We start from the raw sequence: 24095 nt of genomic DNA, 5'->3' as shown, positions 1-24095 counted from the left end.
TTAAAAATTGCATTATTTTTCATATATTTTACCTTTATTCTACACTGCTCTGTCCCTCCTTGTAAAAACGGTCTGATGGTTTCCGGGTTCTTTGAAGCCAGTCCCTCAAATATACGCAATGGGCTCAGATTGGTTAGCTGGCGCAGTTTGTTGGGATTCGCTAACCGCCTAGTGCACGTTTTTCGAAAACGTCACGCCACCTTTACCGGTAGTTTGTGCTTTGGTGTATTATAATCAATGGCGTCAATAAAACATGCCAATTTGAGCCCGAATCGGACCCAGAGAATGTTAGTGAAGATGATCGAGCAGAACCTGTTCAAGAACGGCTGTTAAACATCGTTTCAGAATGGTTTGTTTTTTGTTGTTGTCTCATACTTTTTAGATACACTGTTATTTAATTGTACTAAAATTAATGAATTACTGGATAATAGGGGTGTAACGGTACGTGTATTCGTACCGGACCGTTTCGGTACAGCACTCTCGGTACGGTGCACATGTGTACCGAATGCAATCATTAACGTAAATTAGGCAAGTTTTGTGTGCGGAACATATGTCAATTCCGAGTTTCCACACGAACATATTAAGTGTCGGAAGTCTCCGCGTTGCACTGATTAATCGTTTTTGTGATTCACAAATACATGTAAAATAGTACCATTACATCTGTCTTCCTGTGTGCGGAAATTTGTTTATGTTGCTGTGACAACGAAACAAGTGCACACGCGCCTGTGTTATGAGTGTGCTCCGTGCGCGCTGATGCGCTCATCTGTGGACATTTCCGAATGCCTTTCTGTTAAAAGTGGGCTTTCCACACAAACAAACGTACATGTGTCATTAGTATGAGAAAAAAAATAGGATTTTAACTCGGGTCGGGGACCGGGGTCGGGCTCGGACATAAATATCCCATAAATAAAGATCACCACATACACGGCACGCTCGCTTTAGCCCAGCCTCTCGCTAGCTAGCGTCATGGCCAATATTGGTTTGAGAGTATTTTATTTAGTGGAGAACTTTGCAGCAGTATTTTATTTCTTATTCTTTTTTATTTTATATATTTTCTATTTAGTAGCCTATATTTTATTAAAAAAATGTGTGTAAAAAAGTGTAAACCAATTGTTAAAAAAAAGTTTATAGTAAACAACCAGCAGTTTAATGTTTTGCATTTCTTTCCCTTACTGTACCGAAAATGAACCGAACCGTGACTTTAAAACCGAGGTACGTACCGAACCGTGATTTTTGCGTACCGTTACACCCCTACTGGATAATAATCATTAGACCACAAAAAAATAAGCTTCATGAACAAGAATTTCATATAATTATTCTAATAAATTATTCTTCAGTCCTCAAAGGGATTTTTTGAGTAAAGACTGCGGATCTAGTGATCGCTACTGACTGTATGGCACCGTTACTTTTGTATTTTTAGAACGATTGTAGCCAAATATCTGTCGCGAGAACTATTAACCCAAAACGAACACTAAACACTGGCTTTACTTAGGGCTGGGCGATATGGCCTAAAAAAAAAATCCCAGATTTATTTCATAAAATTTAGTGTTCTCGGAGGAGGGGTTTATGTAGGTATTGGGGTTAGTGATGTCAGCAACCCTGGAGGATTGACGTGTAGTCCCTACCGGCCATTTGCTGTAGTCCTTAGAAATTGATTTCTTTAAAAGCAAATATCTCCCTTTGCTTTGGACTTTGAGCGTTGTAACTATGCAGATGTTGTTTATGCTCAAACAGCAACATTACACACTAACTAAAGTTTGAAAAGTGAAATCGTGTTTTACCACCCCTTTAAGATTGATGTCAGAGTCAGTTTTTTTTTATTAAATGGGGATGTACAAAAGTGTATATTTTAAAAATCAACTAGTGGATTGCCTGAATGACCTAAGATTGGACTTAAGAACACCCTATATGTAATTAGGCTGGTTTTAGATTCATTTGGGCTCATTTCTTAGGGAGCTTTTTTTTATAAAACTAACTAAAAGGAATGAAACCAAATGCTGGGAACTCTAGATACATTTTAAAGTTGTGTTATTGTTACAACATTTTAAAAACAAAGCAGATGGATAACACAATCGGTAAAAAAAAAGTTGGCCTGAATGAGTAGAGCTGTAGAAGTGATGCTTTAAAGGGGATTTAATGGTGCAACTTTACAGAGAGGGGTTTAATATGAAATTGTGTTGCTTGCTGTCAAAATCTTTTGATCCTAAGTTCTCATGTTGCTCTGGCAAATGCAACAATGGTATATAAATAAATCTTCATTTGTCTTTGTGGCACATATATAGGAGCTACTGTGACAGTCCATTGGCTGACATTGTGCTTTCATTACAGAGGATGCCAGCTCCGATCAGACTGCGGGAGCTGATCCGGACAATCCGGACGGCCCGAACCCAGGCGGAGGAGCGAGAGATGATCCAGAAAGAGTGTGCTGCCATTAGGTCCTCCTTTAGAGAAGAGGACAACACATACCGCTGTAGAAATGTGGCTAAGCTGCTTTATATGCACATGTTGGGCTACCCAGCACACTTTGGCCAGGTGAGAAAACAGTGTTTCAGAAATTGCAGGGTCATCATTGTAATCTTTAACCCACTTTAACCAGACAGAATTTTGCAGTGTTTGATGGGCAAAATCTCATTTTCAGCTGGAGTGCCTGAAACTGATTGCATCACAGAAGTTCACAGACAAACGGATAGGATACCTGGGAGCCATGCTGCTCCTGGATGAGAGGCAGGACGTCCATCTCTTAATGACAAACTGCATCAAAAAGTGAGTGAGCAGAGGATCTCATCTCGTCTCAACACTTCCATCAATCACAACTGGCTGTGTGATTGGTGGGAGTTTAATATGACCGTTGTAGGTGGAGAGCGTAAAGTGCTGGATGATTGGAAAGCTGCTTCCTGAGTTTGACTGCATTTTAAATGGCATCTCTTTCTTTTCCATTTAGTATCCCTCAAACATCGATCTTATATCCAGGGTACCCGCGGGGTCTTAAAAGCATTGAAAAAGTCTTGAATTTGATCATCTCAAATTAAGGCCTTAAAAGCCTTGAATTTGGTATACAAAGTCTTGGATTTTGTTACAAAGGTCTTAATTTTTTTTTGCTTTTCCTAGGATTAAGTTCATACCGTAACAAAATTAACTGTTACTAATGTAGGCTAATTAAAAATGCATGCAGCGTCGAGTGCACCTCGCGCTCCACCTAATAGCAGAAAGCGCGAAAGCGTGCGCACTGCGCACCCGTTACTATGGTTACTAGGCAAGTGAGGTACAGAACAAGACAGTAGCTAGCCTAGCCTAGTTTGTCGTCTGAAATGGGAAAGTGTCGGTTTAATCCGCTGTGGCCACAAATGCCAGAATTCAATAATTTAAACCCCAAATCAGAGCTTTTCTGTTAAAAGAACATGTTTTCTACACGGTCGTTTCAAATAGTATCTGGCAACCATGCGCGCGCGCGCTCTCTACACTGCTGAAGCGCGGATGATCTGAAAACACAGACAAGCTGGAGTTCAGCGATCTTTATTTGAGATTTTCTACTTAAATTAAAGTATCATTCAGTCGGCCTGTGTTCTGTCACGAGCCGCTTGCGCTGTTTGTGCGACTAAATCTGCGATCAAAATGCAGGCTGATGTCCAGCAGTGTTTTTAATGTTGATCATATTATACGAGCAAAAATGCAATGTTTCCCGAATATCCACACGATTTCAAATGTGACATTGATTATATACAACAGTAAAAAAAAAAGAAAAAAGGTAACATTAAGTGATCTACTGCATTTAAAACAGTATAGTCAGGCGTATGGTATTGCTCTATTTTGCAACGAAATCTGTGGCTTTGAACGAATCGTGAAATTCAATGAATGAATGACTCGTGGACTCACTCATAAAGACAGTGAGTTACCGCCACCTACTGGCTATTTTAATATAATATTTGTATTAATATTAAACGTTTTTTAACATTGCATATTTATTGAACATGATTTTATTTAAAGCATTATTTATTTTTTTAAAGGTATTATAAAGGTTAAAAACTAAATGGAAACATTTATTAAAGGGGCGAATATTGTCCCTTAATGGAAAAGGTGTGACTGCAGTCTAAAGTGGAAGAGAGGGAGTACCAGGGGGTACGGCACTCAAAAAAATTGGAGAACCACGGAACTTATGAAAAGGGATGTAGAATTGCACAAGTGCTACTGCTAAAGAGTGCAATGTAAATAATTTCTCATAAGCTTAATTGAATGGCCTAGAGAGAATAATTATGACATTTTCTGTCTAAAGACTACATATAAAATAGCTACCAAAAGTAAAGTAACTGCAGTTTGACTAAAAGTAATGACTAAAAGTTTGCATTAATAAGCATTTTTGTCTGAAGATGAAGACAAAGACTGAATCAAAAATGGCTGCCAAAATGAACACTGGCCTACACACACGTGCGCACTACAACGCTGTTGCGTATGTATTAAATATGACTGATCATTTAAATAAAATGTTTTATTTAATTCAAGTGGTCTACATGTACATAATTATTTTCTAGGGTTTAAAATTTATACAGATTTGACATTTTCCCCCCATACTTATGTTGGAATGGGTACGAAGTTGGCATTGAATTTAATTTGAAATGGTATTAAAAAGGTCTTAAAAAGCCTTGAATTTAAGGTGGAGGATCCTGGGGGTACCCTGTATATCAGTAAAAAAAGAAAAACAGCGCCCCAAGTTATTATCATCTGTTTCTTCAGAACTCAGATTTTACATTGAACATCAAGTGGCAGCCCAACGTGATGCCAAACCTGAGGCTGAATAGGAAAATGTACAATTTTGGTCTCTAAAGATATCTTGAATTTGGTATTTTAATGCTCTCAGCATTGTAGTTGGCATGAACCATGTTTTATGCATTTGGCTTTTATCCAGAGTGACTTGCATTGCATTCCAGGTATACATTTTGATCAGTATATGCAATGCCTGGGGATTAAACCCATGACCTTGGTGTTGCTAACACATGCTCAATTGTTTGAACTACAGGAAAGGTTTTTTTTTTTACCTTGATTTTTTTCCGCATGTTGCCTATATAATCTCGTTAAAAATGAATGACTTTGGTTGCTTAGATGCTGTAATTTTTTTACCAGATGAATTTTTATTGGATGCGTAGCATTTGACATCAATATATGGGAAGCGTTTTCCCTCCATTTTAAAATTTGAATAATTTTGCTGTCCTAACTATGGACATATTGATTTATTTGGTTGTTTGGTTTTATTTCTTGCCGCCTTCGTTTGCCCATCGGTTAATAATCACTGATTATTAAATGATTGTATACATTTCCTTATGTTCTCTCTGCAGTGACTTGAACCACAGTACACAGTATGTACAGGGACTGGCCTTGTGCACCCTGGGCTGCATGGGCTCATCTGAAATGTGCCGTGACTTAGCTGGAGAAGTGGAGAAACTCCTCAAAACGTCAAACTCCTATCTGAGGAAAAAGGTATTTCACACTTCTTCACAGCTGAACGTGGACATCATGTTCAGTTGGATGTCGAGCTCTGAATGCGTGAGCGGTTTATGACATGATCTCTTTGCCCTCAGGCAGCACTGTGTGCGGTTCACGTCATCCGTAAAGTCCCAGAGCTGATGGAGATGTTCCTGCCAGCAACAAAAAACCTGCTCAGCGAGAAAAATCATGGTGAGAGCTCTGCTCCTTAAATTTTCCCATAGGTCTCATTTTATAGTTATTAAAATGAATAAACGGATAGATCATTCTACTAAGCAATACATTTTCATCATATGCGTTAATATATTGGATGCATTAATGCATGTTGAATTATTTTTATTTTCTTTCATTGCAAATGCGATATCAAAATTTAGTGAATATGGAGGGGTGAACTTTGATTTGACTGGATGCTGCCAATTTGTTAAATGTAAAAAAATAGCAACTTCTGTCAGAGCTTTTTTTTTTTTTCAATTAAAATGTTTGAAGCTTACTTTGTTTAAATTGGTTATCTTATAAGTTTAGTATTTATTAATTTACTCTGTCCTCAATATAATTTTACATTACTTGTCCATCTCTTACTTTCAAAATCAAACTCAACCATCGTTCTCAATGAACAGAATCAAACAAAATGTTCATTTTCATAATGTAAAAGAACCGTTTTTGGGTTGCTTATGAGTTACATTATGAAATCTGTAGAAAAAGAAATGAATGTTGTTCTGTGTTTTCTGCAGGAGTTCTCCACACATCTGTTGTTCTGCTCACTGAAATGTGTGAGCGAAGTCCTGACATGCTCTCTCACTTCAGGAAGGTACATAGACCTTCACCAGTCACCTCTAAAACTGTTTATGCACCACATCAGCCACTCTGAGACAAACACTCTTATCTGTTGCTGATAGCGTTGACATGACTACTAAAATGAGACTGTAGTCCTTTGACTGAAACCTGGATGCTTGTCCTAGATTTAGCTGCAGGTGTGTTTATCTCACTGGGAGATGATAAATAAGGGCTCTTCCTCTGTATATCTGCTTCTACTCTTCCCACCCCCAGCCAGATCTACTGTGCCAGCACGCCCACCTCTCATGCTCATAACTGTAGCATTATGTTAAGCTCTTCTCTGAAAGTGACTATTTTTTCCAATTCCCCCCTAACATCTACTTCATATTTTTTCTGTCATTTGTCTGTTACAATTCCTGCATTGTATTAGAATGAAAAGGTAAGAGGACATTCTGGTTTCATAGCTGGTGCATGCTCTTAAAGAAAACAAAACAGACTCATTCTCATGGTCACTGTAGATGTAGTCCAATTTTTGGTTTTGATGTACTGTTTATTTTGCAATTGTCGTCATTTAAGTGTTTTTCTTTTGTTTTTATGCAGGATTACGTAGACCTCATATACATTTTCACTTGTCCTGCGTTTACCTTTAGATTAATTTTAATGGTTCTCTTTCATACGGTCACTATTGGGTTGTGGTTTTTCCAATATGTACATTATAGTGGGGGCACAAATAAAATGGAGACATTTCCAAAATTAATGAGGATTATATTAATAAACAGAAAAAGTGCCAAACAATTACAAAAAACACTGACATGGTATCCATGTCTTAAACATCTTAATTAAATGTATAGTGAAACCAATCTATTGGAAGATGATCAACTCAGGGTGCCTACTTGTATTGACACTTACGGACCCTTTTTATGTTCTGTCCTGTTTTAAAATATCAATGACTCTGCTGTGACCTCGCTGATAGTCCTTCCTTTTTTCTCCCACTGTTTTTTTATTTATTTCTAGCTGGTTCCACAACTTGTACGAATCCTGAAGAATCTGATCATGTCAGGCTACTCCCCTGAGCATGATGTGTCCGGCATCAGTGACCCTTTCCTGCAGGTAAAGACACTTCATCTCCTGTCTATATTACTGCGTTTAAAAGTGCCGTAAGTGATATCGGCTGTTCTGGCAGACTTAAAATTTGACACGCCCCCTCGTTCTAAAACCCCGCCCTGCAAAGACCGTTTAGAGGAAATTGCACACTCCCATGACAAACACTTTGCTTGTGAAGCGGAGAATGACGCTTGAACGATTCATTTCAACATGCGCTCAACTTCCTGGTTCCCTTATATGGACTGATCTATGAACATGCAGAATAATTGACTTGAAGTTTTCTGATTAGCTGAACCTCATTTACAGAACCAAGGGTAGTCACCGAGACATGACAGTTTCAGTGATATGTCATGTAATAGGAATTTTTCCTGAGTGCCATTCCATAAAATCTCTTACAGCACCTTTAAAGGGATACTCCACTTTTTTTGGAAATAGGCTCATTTTACAGCTCCCCCAGAGTTAAACAGTTGAGTTTTACCGTTTTCGAATCCATTCAGCCGAACTCCGGTTCTGACGGTACCACTTTTAGCATAGCTTAGCATAGATCATTGATTCTGATGGGACCATTAGCATTTCTTTCCAAATGACCAACGAGTTTCAATATTTTTCCTATTTAAAACTTGACTCTTCTGTAGTTAAACCGTGTACTAAGATCGACGGAAAATGAAAAGTTGCGATTTTCCAAGCCTATATGGCTAGGAACTACTCTCATTCCGGCGTAAGAATCAAGGAGCTGTGCGGCTGTACCATGGGTGCAGCAGGCGTAATGATATGACGAAGCACCTGAAAATAGTCCCCAGCTCGGTAACTTCCAACATGACCGGGACTAAGTTTGTGTAGTTTTTAGGCGGCAAATTAGGTTTCCTGTGCGATTAGCCATGGTTCTGTGCGTAGTAAAGGGCTGTGATAGTAAGGCGAAGGTATATTCTACCGTAATGTTACACCGAATACCAACGAACAAAAAGAAACTAAAAAAATCAATGGTGCTCTGAACATTGATCTAAAAACACTGATAGAATCTATCAAAAAATGGCGTGTTTGCTGAAAGCATTTTGGACCAGATGACTATAAAGAAAACACGGACAGTACGGTACAGCGTCTAAGGATACAGCCATCCCAACAATCTTCAATGTACAGACAGGTCCAAGTGCATCATCATCATCACCCATGGCTGTAAGTACCAGTGATGCGCGGGTCAATGTATAAACAACCCGCACCCGACCGACGTTTTCAACTAACCCGCCCGCAACTCGGACCGCAAAAAAAAAAAGAAAGAAAATATTGTACCCGACCCGCGTTTTTTTTTTAAGTAGCTAGTAAATGCTCATCGTAGCGTCATTGGGCCATAGACGGAACTAGGGGTGCGCATTTTTATGAATGCTGTATGATCGCCTAGTGTTTTTTAATAAAGGCTGATTTATTCATTTATTTCTTTTCATTTTCTTAACAATTAAGATGCTGCATGTGTTTATCCAGTCTAAGTGTGCGTCTCTCCCCCGACTTTCCCAACAAAAACCCCGCCCCCTCTCAGCAAATACATAAAACTGACATTATATGCGTTTAAAAGTAGCCTATTAAAATGGCACAATGGCATTGCTCAGTTCAACGCGTTGGGAAATCGGGCATTTAGTCCCGCGTCAGCTTTTATTCAAAAGTTAATAACGCGCTCAACATTCAAAAGGTAAATATGGATTTCCCACTGTCATCTCTGACTGAGCTCGTGCGTCATCCTCGCGCAGTTATTCAGCCAATAAAGTGTAGACCTATGTATTTCATAGAACGTTGAGTCTAGTACTATATAAATTACAAAGGTTTAATTGGCATCTTTATTTCAAACGACCCGACCGACCGCGACCCGAATATCATTACAAATATTTTTGGATAACTCGTAACTCATTTTGGATCAACCCGCGCATCACTGGAAGTACTGTATAACAATTTAACTTTTTGTAAAAGCACTGCCGTTGTTATCTTCCTGTGAAATGCAATCAGTGAGTGCTATAGGTATCCTCGATCATTCGTCTTGTACAGTATAACGTTAGTAGTTTTGTTGTAGAGTTCTGGTGGGGTAGCGTATAGTTAACCCTTGTATGGTGTTCGGGTCTGTTTAGCAGCTAGATGTTCTCTAAATCGTCTCTCACAAATGTCTCCATGCTACAAAGCACGCTCCCTGTGCAAGCAGGTTGTCACGTTGGTTTGTTGACGGCAAGTGCTTCGTCATATCATTACGCCTGCTGCACCCATGGTACGGCCGCACAGTTCCTTGATTCTTACGCCGGAATGAGAATAGTTCCTAGCCATATAGGCTTGTAAAATCGCAACTTTTAATTTTCCGTCGATCTTAGTACACGGTTTAACTACAGAAGAGTCAAGTTTTAAATAGGAAAAATATTGAAACTCGTTGGTCATTTGGAAAGAAATGCTAATGGTCCCATCAGAATCAATGATCTATGCTAAGCTATGCTAAAAGTAGTACCGTCAGAACCGGAGTTCGGCTGAATGGATTCGAAAACGGTAAAACTCAACTGTTTAACTCTGGGGGAGTTGTAAAATGAGCCTATTTCCAAAAAAAGTGGAGTATCCCTTTAATGTTGCCATTGATGTGAATTACAGTCTGTAATGTATCTCAAGTCCTTTGTTTGGTCAGATCCACAAAATTGATTTTTAGAGTGGTTCTTAAGTTTGCAATCCATTTTTTCCCATTGAGGTGGTATCTGTTCTTTATATGCTAAAGCAATGGTTCACTTTGTGTCTCTTGGCATTTTTAAGGTGCGGATATTGAGGCTACTGAGAATTCTGGGAAAGGGTGATGACGATTCCAGTGAAGCTATGAATGACATTCTTGCACAGGTAAGCAGTATGTTTACATCCAATTTTTATAACAACATACCTTTTCCTTTCTACCTTCTAAAGATTTCCCATCAAATTATTTTTTTAATAGGTTGCAACGAACACAGAGACGAGTAAAAATGTAGGCAATGCTATCCTCTACGAAACTGTTCTTACTATTATGGACATCAAATCAGAGAGTGGACTAAGGGTGAGTGTGACTTTTAATCATAAAGGTAAATTAATCATAAAATGACTTGTTTTGCGGTAACTAATCATATTGCATTTACTTCTTTGAAATGCATTTTTGACAGTAAAGCAATGAGCTTGAGTTGAGATGCAAATAAAGGGAACTTTTATTAACCACATTTTTAGAGAAAGATAAACAAAATTTGGGTTATCGCATTAAAAATAACTGGAAAAAGCGTGAAGCACTTGACAGTCCTTGAAAAATGCTTGAATTTCACCTTCAAAAGGTCGATACAAACCTTTAAATGAATAATGTAAAAACATTCGACTATTTCTGCCACAATACCATGTTGTGACATTAAATCCATGTCACTACATTAAATCAATGGTGAATGCTGGTGATTTGTGGACTGAAAAGTCTTCTATAACTTGTTTGTTCATGGCACTATGTTTCCCCTGGTTTCCACGTCAACACTATTTGATCTGATATTGTTTATAACAGAGAATTTTGCGCCAAATTCGAATGATTCTCACTAAATCTTGCAGTGATGTCATTAATAATGAGGTGAATTCAAATGCTTTCTCACGGGATCTCCCAGCGCTTTGTAACGGTGTTGCGTGATCTGCATTATATGTTGGGGAATTTGGCTATTAACATGTAACATTTATATTCTGCTGAAATTAACGATATGACTTGGAAAAAAAGATTTGTTCATTTTGCTGAAGGAGACTCAAAGAGGCAATAAAATGATCTGAACTTCCCATCAGTACTGCGCGGTCTAATATTGGTCCGTGCATCTCAAATGAGAAGCGCGGTTTCGTTCCGCTTATGTTTCGTTTGATGTTTTTCATATGCAAAAGAAATCAGTTGGGAAACATAGTGGTTGCACCAGTGCAAAATTTACTCACACCAGCAAGAAAGGGGGTCACAAAGTGCAGTCTGGAGCCCTTGTATCTGCAGAAAATTATTAACATCTTTTATTTTATTACAGGTTTTAGCAATTAACATTCTGGGACGTTTTCTTCTCAACAATGACAAAAACATCAGGTATGTTTTGTTTTGTCTGTGACTTTTGACCAAAGTGTTATATTCCAAAATTGCTGTTCTGTGATGAAGATATTGAGTGATCCATCGTCTGAGTGTTACATTGATGATCTCATTGCCTCTGAGTACAGCTTTATTGTGAACTGAAAAGGCTTATTTCATGTGCTGTCCACACTAGACTTGATTGTCAAAAATGATAGGGCTTTGACATTATTACTCTCCCTGAACAGATATGTGGCATTGACATCTCTACTGAAGACTGTGCAGACTGACCACAATGCTGTGCAGAGACATCGAAGCACTATTGTGGACTGCTTGAAAGACCTTGATGTGTCCATTAAAAGGTAAATTATGTGCAGGCTGTATGGATTTTATATCAGTTATGGCTTAAGAGGATGAGTCCTGCTGCTTACACTTGTCCTTCCACAGGCGTGCAATGGAGCTGAGCTTTGCCCTGGTCAACGGCAACAACATCCGGGGCATGATGAAAGAACTTCTGTATTTCCTGGACTCCTGTGACCCTGATTTCAAAGCAGACTGCGCATCAGGGATCTTTCTGGCTGCTGAGAAGTAAGCTGTTTATTGTGAAAAAGTAAATCATGTTAAGCACAAATCATTTGAGATGAAGTGCCAACATTTCCCATATTGAGAGAATGGATTCGCAGCAGTCGTGTTGCACGTCCTTGTAGCCCTTTTAAAAGTCTGAAGACTGTTGTTAGAGGTTTTTAAATATTATAAGAGGTTTTTAAATATTATAAAAGCTTAGTTAAGTGGATCCGATCAAATTCAATGGCCAAGCCCTTGAAAAGCAAAGAGGTTTTCTAGAGTTGTTCGAGTGACTCATGACTGTGTGATGATAAAATGAGTGATCCATCGGCAGAAGTTGAATCTGTTGACACTTTTTATCTGACAGTACTAAAAGGAGTTTGGTTAATAGTGTTTAACGGGTTTTACTTGTGCTTTTTGCTTTAGTGACTTGATTTAATATTTTAGTCTGTGAGCTTTAGTCTACTGGCTTGCAGAAATAACTAGCACTTGTTTGTTGCAGGTATGCGCCCTCCAAAAGATGGCACATAGACACCATTATGAGGGTTTTGACAACGGTAAATATCTCTCATTTTTGTACACCGTATTCTGCTTGAATTTACTCTTATTATTAAACTAATCACATTCATGAATATTTTAGTTTACCACTTGATGTAAATTTAAAGTTGCGATGTAATGGAAATATCGATAGGCCTTTTTTCCTTTAATATGTAATATACATCCAAGCAAAATAGATTATTAAAAAAAGAAAAACTGCAGAATAGGGACTTGGTTCTATGCATCATTTGTTGATTGGATTTTAATTTATGGGTAAGGTTGGGGTTTAAGAAGACTAAATGATTGGAAAAGTCTTGCATACATCACAAGAAAGAAGTCTGTCGCAATGACAGTAAGATGACATTTTTACAAAAAATTGTGGTAATAAAAATGAACGAAGGAATCATTAAAATAACACTTATAACACGCATTTAGAAAATAAGGTGAATTTTCATTTATTGCCGACTTTTAAAGTATGCTGTTGATTAGACAATATTTTTTTAACAGTGCTTATGATGATATTGACTGTAGACTGTAAAGAATAATCTTATCGCTGACAACTGGTTTTCTTAATCTTAGCCTTGGTAATGTGTTTGACTTGTGTGTGTGTGTCATGTGATACCCTTGTTCCACCAAAATGATTTCGATACTCGTGCTGAAGCCAGTGCTTGGCGGGGGAATCTGCAGACCTCTTTCAGAATCAGTTTTACTTGAGAAATATTATGACATAACCTGCTCACAAGTAAACACACAATATCTTATGAGTTTTGAGGACATTTTAATATCTATAATTTAATTTGGTCTAGTTTTGCAGCAGTGTTTCCTGATTGAGTTGCAGTTATTTGTCACAGAAATCCTGCCCTCTGGCCTGAAGTTAGCAGTTCCTGGTTCAAAACCAGGGCCATTGGTTCAGGTCCAGAACCACATTTTCTGAACTGGAAATGTATGAAACGGCTCCCTTTTGGTGGCAAAGTGAATTGATACCCTTGTTGTGTCTGCTTTTATAGGCAGGGAGTTACGTCCGGGATGACTCTGTGCCCAACCTCATTCAGCTCATTACAAATAGTGTAGAGATGCATGCCTACACTGTACAGAGACTCTACAAAGCCCTCCTGGATGACATCTCTCAGGTTAGAATCATCTTAACATTGTGTTTTCTTCATTTGACTTTTAATTGGTAATTTCAAGTGAATATAATGGCAGAGAACCATTTAAAAAAAGATTATGCAACTTGTGTGCCTAAATTCTTACAGCATTTAGGCACACAATTCATACAGTAGCTTTGTTTGAACAACAGAGTGTAATGTAAACCATTTAAGCTTGAAAGCATCAGGCCCCATTTAGACTTTGAGCCTCATTCACTATGGACCATTTTGTGTTTGTGTACGCATAGAACTTCCTTTTTTTTTTTTTTTTTTTTTTTTTGCCTAATTCACAACAAGATGTCATTTTCATAAAACATGGCCAAACCATCTTAATATAAGGGCTTTATGCACAGCCTTTCTTTTAAAGCCTTTCGTCAATCTCAGCAAAAATATGATGCTCTCTAAAGACACACTCTCACCTGAGAGCACTTGCAGCAATGCCTTGATCTTCAATGCCATCCTCCAAACTAGTTCAAACACAACACCTTTTATACAGACTTGGTTTACAAAACTCTTATTAGCCAGCTGTACATACGTGGATCTGTGGTGTTACTTCTGTGAAACACGCATACAGAATTTTTTTTTTACACAGAATTTAAGTCATGCGGGTTTGGAATGACAATTGTATAATTAAATGATAACAGAATTATGTCTGTGTGAACTAACTCAAACTTTTCTTCCTATAGCAACCCCTAGTGCAGGTGGCATCCTGGTGCATAGGAGAATATGGAGACCTTTTGGTCTCAGGCCAGTGTGAGGAAGAGGAACCTATTCAGGTAAATGCCTCCATGGGCACTTCAAACTACAAATGCACAGTTTTTTTAACGGCAGAACAATTGTATCATTCTGATTTCATCTGAAAGGTTTCTGAAGATGAGGTCCTGGATGTTTTAGAAGGTCTCCTCGTTTCTAACTTGTCCACCCCTGTAACGAGAGGTTATTCCCTGACTGCTATCATGAAGCTATCCACCCGTTTCAGCAGTGTGAAGTAAGCATACGTGTTCCGACTCACTTTTGATACAGGGATATATTTTCTTGAAATGAGTTTGTGTCCCCAAACGGATGAGGCAATGATCTTCCATTTATTTTCATTTTGCCCTGCAGTCGAATAAAAAAAGTGGTGTCAATATATGGCAGCAGCATAGACGTGGAGCTGCAGCAGAGAGCTGTGGAATATAATGCACTTTTCAAAAAATATGATCACATGAGGTAAAAGATCACCTACAGTTCCAGACTTATGTTTGTCTCAATTTCAACAGCCAGTCACTTTTTATATTTGATGGTTCACCCCTCCCCTAGCTCTTGTTTCTTGTCCTCACCCTATCTCTTTATCTTTCCCATGAAGACCTGCATTACTAGAGCGAATGCCTATCATGGAGAAAACAGCCACTAACGGCCCATCAGAGATCGTGCAGACCAATGGGGAGACAGAATCAACCATACTGGACACAAAACACCTGCCTAGCATCACTCAACCAGTCAGTCAGGTGAGTTTTCTAGAGCAAGGTTTCTCAATCCAACCCAATGCACATTTTAGGCATCTCAATAATCTGACAGCGGACTCAGCCTCTGAATCTGTGTACTTCACACAAGCAAAAACAATGTCAAATGAGTAGATACTGAAAACCCAGTATACATGACACACAATTTATTGGCTATATCATTATGCCATGAGAGATGAGGGGTTGTCAGATTAGAAAAATTAAATGAATAAAAATTGCAGAGAGCTGTGAGCGGGGGAAGCTCAAATGTAAGTATTGTAGGCACTAGGGATGGCGAAAACGAAAAAAATTCTTGACCGACCACCGAGCCTCATTAGCCGGTTGAAACCGGTTAACCGATTAGTTTAAAATATGCTACGCTATTTAAAATAACAGCCATTTCGAGCCACGCCTGCAATTTCGCAACTCTGTCGCATCTCTCTGCCGCTCTGCCTCCCGCTCACACACACACACACACACACACCCCGGCGCAGCCCTTCCACTCACGTCACTTTTTTAAAATCCCCATCAGTGCGAAACATGAGTCCCGCAAACGCGGCGCCGAGGAGCTTGTATGTAATCGGAGGACAAATGGCTTCTTAGTTTCGAAATGGTTCGGGTACAAGCTGATCGCGTTGAAAATAAAGGCGTTTGTCTAGCGTTAGAAGCTCATTTGAAACATTGCCGCGACTCATTTAAGAAAATGACAGCTCCGAACCGAAGAGATGCCGCTTTAGTTTGAGGTAACTTAGTGCTAACAATAATAAAGAAAGATGATGATGATCATCATCACCTTATCTGTTACCACTGAAATGTAGATGTAATGTATTTCCATATTTAAGCGCTGTATCACACAACTTACATCTGTGTCATTCTGTTTGGTGAAATGGTCCCACACGCATTCCTCGCACGCTTCATCCTGTCGTCTGCTCTGGCGCTAACCTCGAGTGTGTTAGCCTGTAGCCTTTACTTTTTGCAAACCTTGTGAGTGCGCGAACCCAAACGCTGTGACCTCGCGGCAAATGTTTTTATTGGTTTATTAAGTACAAACGGGCGAGTTATGAAAAAATTAGTGTGAGGGATTTGTTCACTTCACACAAAAAGATCTTGGAATATGACGGCTAACTGTAGTAGCGTTTAGTCCACTGTCTATAATAGACTAATTTAGAGATCACTTTTTTTTTTTAACCGACTACCAATAACTTTGATCGGTTAACGTTGATACGGTCAACCATCTGTTAAACGGTCATCGGTTAACATCCCTAGTAGGCACCAAGAATGCCGTTCCTCATGGTTAAATTGTGCTTCCAGAACAATAGCTGAGTAAGTTATTTTTGTTGTGGTTAGTATGTTATGGGTCAAGAATGGGGTCAAAAGGCTGACAACATGGTGAATGTAATGTCTGGGCAAGAATATAAACATACTCTTTATGAACAAAAGTAATGGGACACCTCTTAATTCTTGAATTCAGGGGTTTCAATCAAACCCATTGCCACAGGTGTACAAAATCAAGCACCTAGCCCTTTGCAATTAGTCAGTTTGTAAAATTGTATCTGTGCTAGATTACATGGACAACTTTGTATTATTGGAAAATGGAAGTGATTAGGAATAGCAGCAAAGTAAAGTCACAGACTTGGGTCAAGTGCTGAGGCGCATGGTCAAAGTCAACAAAGCTCTGCTGATTCCATAGTTGAAGAGTTCTACTTGATATCAGCACAAGAACTGTGCGGCGGGAGCTTCATGGAATGGGTTTCCATGGCCGAGCAGCTGAATGCAAGCCTCCCATCACCAACTACAATGTTAAGCGTTGGATGGAGTGGTGTAAAGCACACAGCCACTGGACTCTGGAGCAGTTGAAGCATGTTTGGGGGAGTGACAAATCACGCTTTTCTGATGGGCTGTCTGATGCCATGGGCATGTCTGAGTTTGGCAGATGCCAGGGGAACGTTACAGTCGTACCAACTGTAAAGTTTGGTGGAGGAGGGATATTTGTATGGGGATGTTTTTCAGAGGTTAGGCTAGGCCCTGTACTTCTGGTGAAAAGAAATCTTAATGTTTACTATTCCAGCATGACCTTGACCCAGTGCATAAAGCAAGGTCCATAATGACATGGTTGGATGAGTTTGTGAAAGTGGGGAAAACTTGACTGGCCCAAACCGAGCCCTGACCTCAACCCCATCGAACACCTTTGGGATGATCTTGAACGGAAATTGCGAGTCAGGCCTGCTCGTCCAACAGTAGTCTCACAAATGCTCTACTGGATAAATGGACAAATTCCCACAGAAGCACTCAATCTTGTGAAACGCCTTCCCAGAAGAAGGGAAGCTGTTATTGTTATATACAAATTAATGTCTATGTATTTAGAATGTGATGTCACTAAAGCCCCTGTTGGTGTAATGGTCAGGTGTCCCAATACTTTTGTCCATATAGTTTACCTCATCTACGGGTAATAAGTACATTCTTCATTTAATTCATTCCTTATGCTGCTGTTTGGCAATTCAAACACAGTGGCAGTTTAGTTCACTGAGTGCTCCAGTAATGATTTAATGAGTTGAATCAGGTGTGCTAGATAAGAGAGATATCCAAAGTGTGTAGCGCGGTGGAGCCATTAGCAATGGGTTGAGAACCTCTGTACCTGAATAATGAAAAAATCTCTGTGGTATGGTTGAGCAGATAAAGAGGGATATTTAGCCACGGTGAAATATTTAAGCTAATGGTCTGTTTCCTGTTTTTCAGGCAAATGATTTATTAGATCTACTCGGAGGTAATGATGTGGTACCTGTTATCCAAACAACTGTTCCCACAAAGCCTGCATCAGCTGGAGGAGAACTGCTGGATCTGCTGGGCGACCTTTCTCTGACAGGTACACTTCTGCTGTTCTGTACCAAATTCACATCCTGCCATTCCTGTCTCTCCATGTTTAGAGCACTGACTTTACAGTGTTGTCACTTAGTCCTTAAAGTAGTTCACCCAAAAATAAATCTTATTTATAGGACTCTATTCTAATTTTGATGAACTGATATCAATTCTTAAATTCCAACCATTGATCTTTTAGTCTATGCTGTTTTCAGTTGATATGTGAACAAAACTTCACTAAACTTTATTTGTAGCACGCCTCCCATCCAATAAAGCACAATAAGCTTTGTTACTTTTTATATAAAACAAATTCTCAGCTTACAAATTCTGTCAATTATAGTATGAAATTCAAACAATAATGTGAACCAATCATCTCTTCCTCTCTACTGCTAGTTATAGCATGAAATAAACATGAATGAACATCAGGTGTGTTGAAAGATACAGTGAAACATCTAAATGTATCATGCCTCAATCCGTGATTCAACTGCATCCGAGTGTTTTGCTAAATATTTGCACTATTACATATTCATTATATTTTTATTTAATATATAATGTATGTTTGAATAAATCTGTCATGAAATATTTTAGCAGCCACTGTTTAAATGTTTATATTTCAAAAAAAGTAATTAGAGTAGAAACTATTTTATCATTAAATTATTATAAACCTATTATTAGAACTGCCTTTTTTGCTATTTAAATGTTTATACAAATCAGTTGTTAATTTTAACTTTTAATATCATTATACCAATTGTCAGGGTTCTCTCTGTAGTTTTATTTGAGATTTCACCAAAAAAAAATTTGTACTGTATCTGCCCTAGTAATTTACTCATCCTCAATTTGGTCCAAACCCGAATAACTTTCCTTCACCAGTAATTTTTATTTTTGGGTGAAACCCTTCTCACACCTTTTGTATTCCTTCTCACTCCTTAGGTGGTCCAACCCCCACCCCTGCTCCCTCTGTACCCATGTCCCAGCCTCCTTTCCTTTTGGATGGCCTCTCTTCGCAGCCCCTTTTCAATGACATTGCAGCGGGTGAGCTTACATAAAATTTCATCATAATGATTAATGCAAAATAGGGCAATGCAATTATCATATCCGTTTCTCTCTTGCAGGCATTCCGCCAATGACGGCGTACAACAAAAATGGTCTGAAAATTGAGTTCACATTCGAGAGGGCCAACCCCAATCCCAATATTGCAGTTATCACCATCCACGCCACAAACTCCACCGAGGCTGACATGACAGACTTTGTGTTCCAGGCTGCAGTACCAAAGGTTTGTTAGTCCCCACCACCCCCCTCTAGTTGGGTAACCCAGCTAATTATTAAAAATCCTAAAATTAGCGAACATGCTATGCAACACGGGCAACCACTAACAGCTTCGGCATCAGATAGCTCACACAAGTATAGATGAATCAGCTTTGATTCAACAGCATATCTTGGTTCTGTGATACATGGCAAATAACAATGTTACTCACGGATGGAGCAGAAACAAAGGAACCTCGTCGTCCATTTTCAGGCCATCCTTCATCTCTCTTGTCTGATTGTAACCCTTCTTCCAATTATAGTCCTCTGACCTTTTGGTAATGTTTTAACCATCTCTTCCTACAAATGTCCCACTCACTCACACACTCTCTTTCCCCATTATGAGAGTATACGCCCTCTACTGTCGATCCACTTTTTTTTTTTTAGGACAAAAAAGTTGTTTTTTTTCACACAAAACAAACATCTAAAATACTTTTAGGTGTTGACTTAAATGTTCAACAGCGTTTCTCAGAAATGGCTTACTTCACCTTTAAATATCTTAAATGGAATAGTTCACTCAGGTTTTCTTAACCCGGGGTAAAAAGTGGTGCTAACCCCACTTCTAAAATAAAAGTGTGAACTTTCCTGGGGTTAAAAGCAGGGCTTAGAATGACACCGGGTTAAGCGCAGTGTGAAAAGCCCTGTTGAGATTGTATGGGTTATGGTTATACGTAGGGCCGTCCCAGGCATGGGGATGGAAAAAAGTCTGTCCCAAGCAAAAAAAGTTTTACATTTTATTTTAAAACTCTGCATATGCCCTGCAGTCAGGTTAATGCTTAAAAGTAATCCAATCAGTCAAGAATATGACCAAATTCCTTTTAATATTGGAATATAGTTGTGCAAGGATTTATGTGACACTGTCAGCCAAATACTTAAACATTTGTTTGTGTTTTTAGACATTCCAGCTGCAGCTTCTGTCCCCCAGCAGTAATGTAGTTCCTGCAGTCAACCAGGGAAGCGTCACGCAGGTCATCAGGGTTCTCAACCCACAAAAGGTAAATCATTGCTGTGAGCCCAGGCCACGCTTTGCTTCCTATTGCAGTAGACCTTCAGAGATCAGTCATTTGTCCTGAAACAGCTTCAGAAGTCTGATCACTGATGGAGCTGAGTAATGTTGAATAATTGTACCCTGAAGTTGAACGTTTGCTTTAAAAAGCCTGTGGCAGCCTTTATTTATCTTGGTTTAAGAATAGGAGGAAATGTCACATCTCAGTGACTTAGATGGTTTAAGTTTAAGGTGGCGTCTCACTAGCTGATTCAAATCAGGTCAAGGGTGTCACACCTACCAATTGGTTTTCTGAAATCTCAACCTTGATTAGTAATGTTTCTCAGATTCCCTGTTATGAATTGGCTATATAAGATTGAGTTCTGTGCAAACAATCAAAATTTTATTTGAATTCATGGAGTGACTTTAGCCTGTGAATGTGTAATTGTCCCTTCAAGGCTGTCATAAGTCTAGGAGCACCCTAGAAAAACACCACAACAGCACATGTGGTTTGGCATTTACAGAGAAAAAGTTTTGATCAATGTTAACGGCCTTCCTCTGTCCAGCAACGATGTAAATGAAGGTTAATATGGAAAAATCAGCCAGAGAGACGTTGGTTTTTAGAGTTTGAAATCTGATTAGGCTAGTTGTGCTGAAGTCAATGTTTTTCACAGGGCTGCGTGATTTATCGGAATAAAACCGAAATACGTAGTTATCAAATTGAAAAGACTTTAAATGAAGAAATGTCAGTACTGTAAAATAGTTGTTTTTCTAAAATACTTGATTTCATTTTACAGTGAAATTAAAATATTTCTTATTTTAATTGTTTGTTTTTATTTAGTAATAAACAATTTATTATTATTAGGCTATTATTATATAGTCATATATAATACAAACAAGCACAGCAAACCTGAAGCTCTCAATTTTTATCAGAACAAGAAATTAAATCCTCCCCCAAAAAAACTAAAAATCATCCTGCCCGTATCTGTCTGATATTTACATGTTCTAGAATTGCACATATCTGCTTCCGCATGTGCCTGACTTCCTCTTTTGTTTTAGCAACAGTTGCGAATGCGGATCAAGCTGACATACACTCACAAAGGCTCTCCTGTACAAGACCTGGCCGAGGTCAACAATTTCCCCCCTCAGTCCTGGCAGTGATTTGCTACCCTTCTCAATCTTAAAGACCCCCAGCAAGGGAACTATGGGAAAGATGTCCCCTCCCCATTCCCAAATGATCCCCCGTGACATCACCACAGATCGCTGCCCTGGGGTTGCATGGGAAGCAGTGGAATCTTCCTGACACAGTCAAGAGTTGATGGTATGAAGACTAATGATGATGACGATTACAGCGACAATGATGAAGAAAAATCACAAATATCTGAATGCATATCTTTTCACTTGTTTTGTTTTTTTGTTTTTTTTTGCCCGTCTGTCCTTTCTCTCTGCTTCGGGATTAGTGCAAAATGTCCATACTCATACTTGCACTTAACGTTGTGCACTCTCACTTATCCTCTCACTATAGTGCACTCCTCCCACACTCCGGCTCACCCTGCCGCCCAGGGCCCGTACACGGGGGAAAAACGTCACTCGTGGCCACTATACAAAGGAGCTGCTTGTTTGATTTGTCTGTTTTGTTTGAATTTTCCATGTTTTTAATCTTGTTAATGGGTTTGGTTTATTTTAAGGAGAAAAAAATGGCAAAGTCTGAACATTTGCACCTTAAGCATTTCAGAATCAAGAGGAAAATGGGTTGTGATGGCGCCTTAAATTATCGTTCATTGTACATGGCATTTCTTAATTTCCGTGTAAGGTTGATCTAATGTCCTATAATAAAGTATACCAGATGAATGCTCCGGATACAAGCTATGTTGTGGCTACAACGTTCGGCACATTGTCTGCCAGCTGTAATGTACACACTAACAGATCTGTCCAGAAGTGCTTAACCTTCATCACGTGAATCATCATGAATGGGCAAGTTCAAATAACTCGAGGCATTGTGATTTATTCTTTTTAAGCAGGACAGCCCTTTGTCTTTGACAATGAAACTGGAGCGTTTCCATTCGAGGTAAACTTGAGTTGTTTAGTGGATGAGAAGAAAAGAGTTTGAGAGTGTTGTTTGTTACGGTCTGTATGCATTACATCACCCAGTAGTTTTGCATCATCCAAGCTGGACTCGTTTCCCCAAAACCCTTAATTTGGCATCTAGTTAGTTTGTTTGCCTCTACTCATCACAGATGGTGTGTTCTTGTATTGTTTTTTTGTTTTTTTAAATATTGAAATGCATTTATATAGATTGAAAATAGCCTACACTAAAGAAGTTTGATTTTAGCACAATCCATAAAGATTGGATCCTATTAAAAATGTAGTGATATTAAATTTCAAATTGATTTTTCTGTAAATTAACACAAATAGAGGCCCTGCGATGTATAAGAAAGTTATGGTCAGCATAGATGCTGTAAATCTAGACTATGAATATAAGGCCTTCCTGAATGTAGTTATATGCACTGAATGGACTTTTTGTTTGTTTTCTTTTGTTGTTTTGACTTTCTGCAGTGATTTGAAGTACAGAATTATTGCCTGATTTGAAGCAATGTGCCTTTGTCATAAACGGTTAAAAGAAAACCCTCAGACGTCTGCGAGATGAGCGGTTATCGTTACAGGAAGAGCAAGAACGTGATGTTTGAAGAGTAGAGGACTTTGTTGTTTTGCTGTCATTTCATTCGAGTTCTCATTCAGAGGGCGTCTTTACTCAAATATCAAGTGCGTACTGTCAACGTGTGTTAGTTCGTGTGCAGGCTGTCTCTTCTTGCAGCTTCCAAAGGCAGTTCGCAACATTAACCTGAATATACCTCACATTGTCTTCTTTTTTTGTCTTTTTTGTCTTTGTCAACGTGAAAGAGTACTTACTGCTTCATCGAGTCATTGAAATGCTCTGTGGAAACCCTTAGCGTCCGCACCCTCACGTCATCTCTCGCTGCTCTTCATTTTTTATCTTCATCACTTTGCGTAATTACATTCGCCAAGTCTGGTGACCAAATCAAGGTGTTCTTTTGGGCTTGGGAAATATATTTTAGCAATGTTATGTATATGGAGAAAAACGACTTGATTCTATTAGCTGCTTTGTCCGTCTTTCGTTGCGATTTCTTTGGATTTCCTGGCTTTTTCTGTACATACAGTACTGAGGGCTTTTAAGATGCACCGGCTTGTTCTTTTCATCCCTTTTTAAGATCCCATTTTCTAAGACTTCCTTTCAGTACTGCACAGTGTATAATGTTTGAAGCTCTCCTTCAGAAAATAGTCTAATTTAACAACTTACCTGTTTGTTTGATTGATTGATTGATTGTTTATTGGAAAGAAAATGTACTATGTGCTGCCTGTATATTGTATATAATTGTAAAACGCATAAAAAAGATCAAATCAAATAAAAATCCCATTTGAAGACCTATGACGTTCAGTTAGGGGGGTGTAATGTGCACACGATCTTGAGTTCGCATTTGTTTTTAGTAGATGTGTATCGCAGTCATGTACTACTGAAAGAATGAAATGCTGCATTTAGACACAGATGTAATTTCTCCTCTCCTTATGGTGGCCTGGAGCTGATTTCTTTCTCATGTTCTTCCCAGATATTCAGATATAATGTGATTTTAAAAGGGTAGTTCACCCCCAAAAAGTTAAAATTGTCATTATTTGCTCACCCTCATGTTGCTCCAAACCTGTATGACTGACTGACTTCTGTGGTACTTTAGATATTTTGAAGAGTCCAAAACCAGATTGATTTTCATTGTATGGGTGTGTTTTTCAACTTTCCTTTCCACAGAAGAAAG

The 24095-nt window shown here is 38.8% G+C and overlaps 1 protein-coding gene across 2 annotated transcripts in view; it reads left to right on the top strand.

The window, feature by feature from the left end:
• Nucleotides 1-23712, top strand: part of ap1g1 (adaptor related protein complex 1 subunit gamma 1) — a 34707-nt gene extending 10995 nt beyond the window's left edge. The window contains exons 2-23 of one of the 2 annotated variants that reach the window (XM_079605001.1): nt 2329-2532; nt 2639-2763; nt 5328-5469; nt 5571-5667; nt 6207-6283; nt 7264-7359; nt 10123-10203; nt 10295-10393; nt 11364-11419; nt 11647-11760; nt 11846-11986; nt 12465-12519; nt 13507-13629; nt 14331-14420; nt 14508-14632; nt 14749-14853; nt 14990-15131; nt 17862-17988; nt 18912-19013; nt 19094-19254; nt 20180-20278; nt 21334-23712. In XM_079605001.1, coding sequence (XP_079461127.1) covers nt 2332-2532; nt 2639-2763; nt 5328-5469; nt 5571-5667; nt 6207-6283; nt 7264-7359; nt 10123-10203; nt 10295-10393; nt 11364-11419; nt 11647-11760; nt 11846-11986; nt 12465-12519; nt 13507-13629; nt 14331-14420; nt 14508-14632; nt 14749-14853; nt 14990-15131; nt 17862-17988; nt 18912-19013; nt 19094-19254; nt 20180-20278; nt 21334-21429 — 2454 coding nt within the window. In that variant the 5' untranslated portion in view covers nt 2329-2331 and the 3' untranslated portion in view covers nt 21430-23712. Of the gene's footprint in view, nt 1-2328; nt 2533-2638; nt 2764-5327; nt 5470-5570; nt 5668-6206; nt 6284-7263; nt 7360-10122; nt 10204-10294; nt 10394-11363; nt 11420-11646; nt 11761-11845; nt 11987-12464; nt 12520-13506; nt 13630-14330; nt 14421-14507; nt 14633-14748; nt 14854-14989; nt 15132-17861; nt 17989-18911; nt 19014-19093; nt 19255-20179; nt 20279-21327 lie in introns of both variants that reach the window. The other variant, XM_079605000.1, reaches the window with a different exon arrangement.
• The last annotated feature ends 383 nt before the right edge of the window (nt 23713-24095 follow it).

The sequence above is a fragment of the Phoxinus phoxinus genome, assembly GCF_949152265.1.
Source record: "Phoxinus phoxinus genome assembly, chromosome: 2".
In the NCBI taxonomy this organism is placed as follows: domain Eukaryota; kingdom Metazoa; phylum Chordata; class Actinopteri; order Cypriniformes; family Leuciscidae; genus Phoxinus; species Phoxinus phoxinus.
The sequence above is the reverse complement of the archived record's forward strand: the minus strand, read 5'-3'. Positions and strand labels throughout refer to the sequence as shown.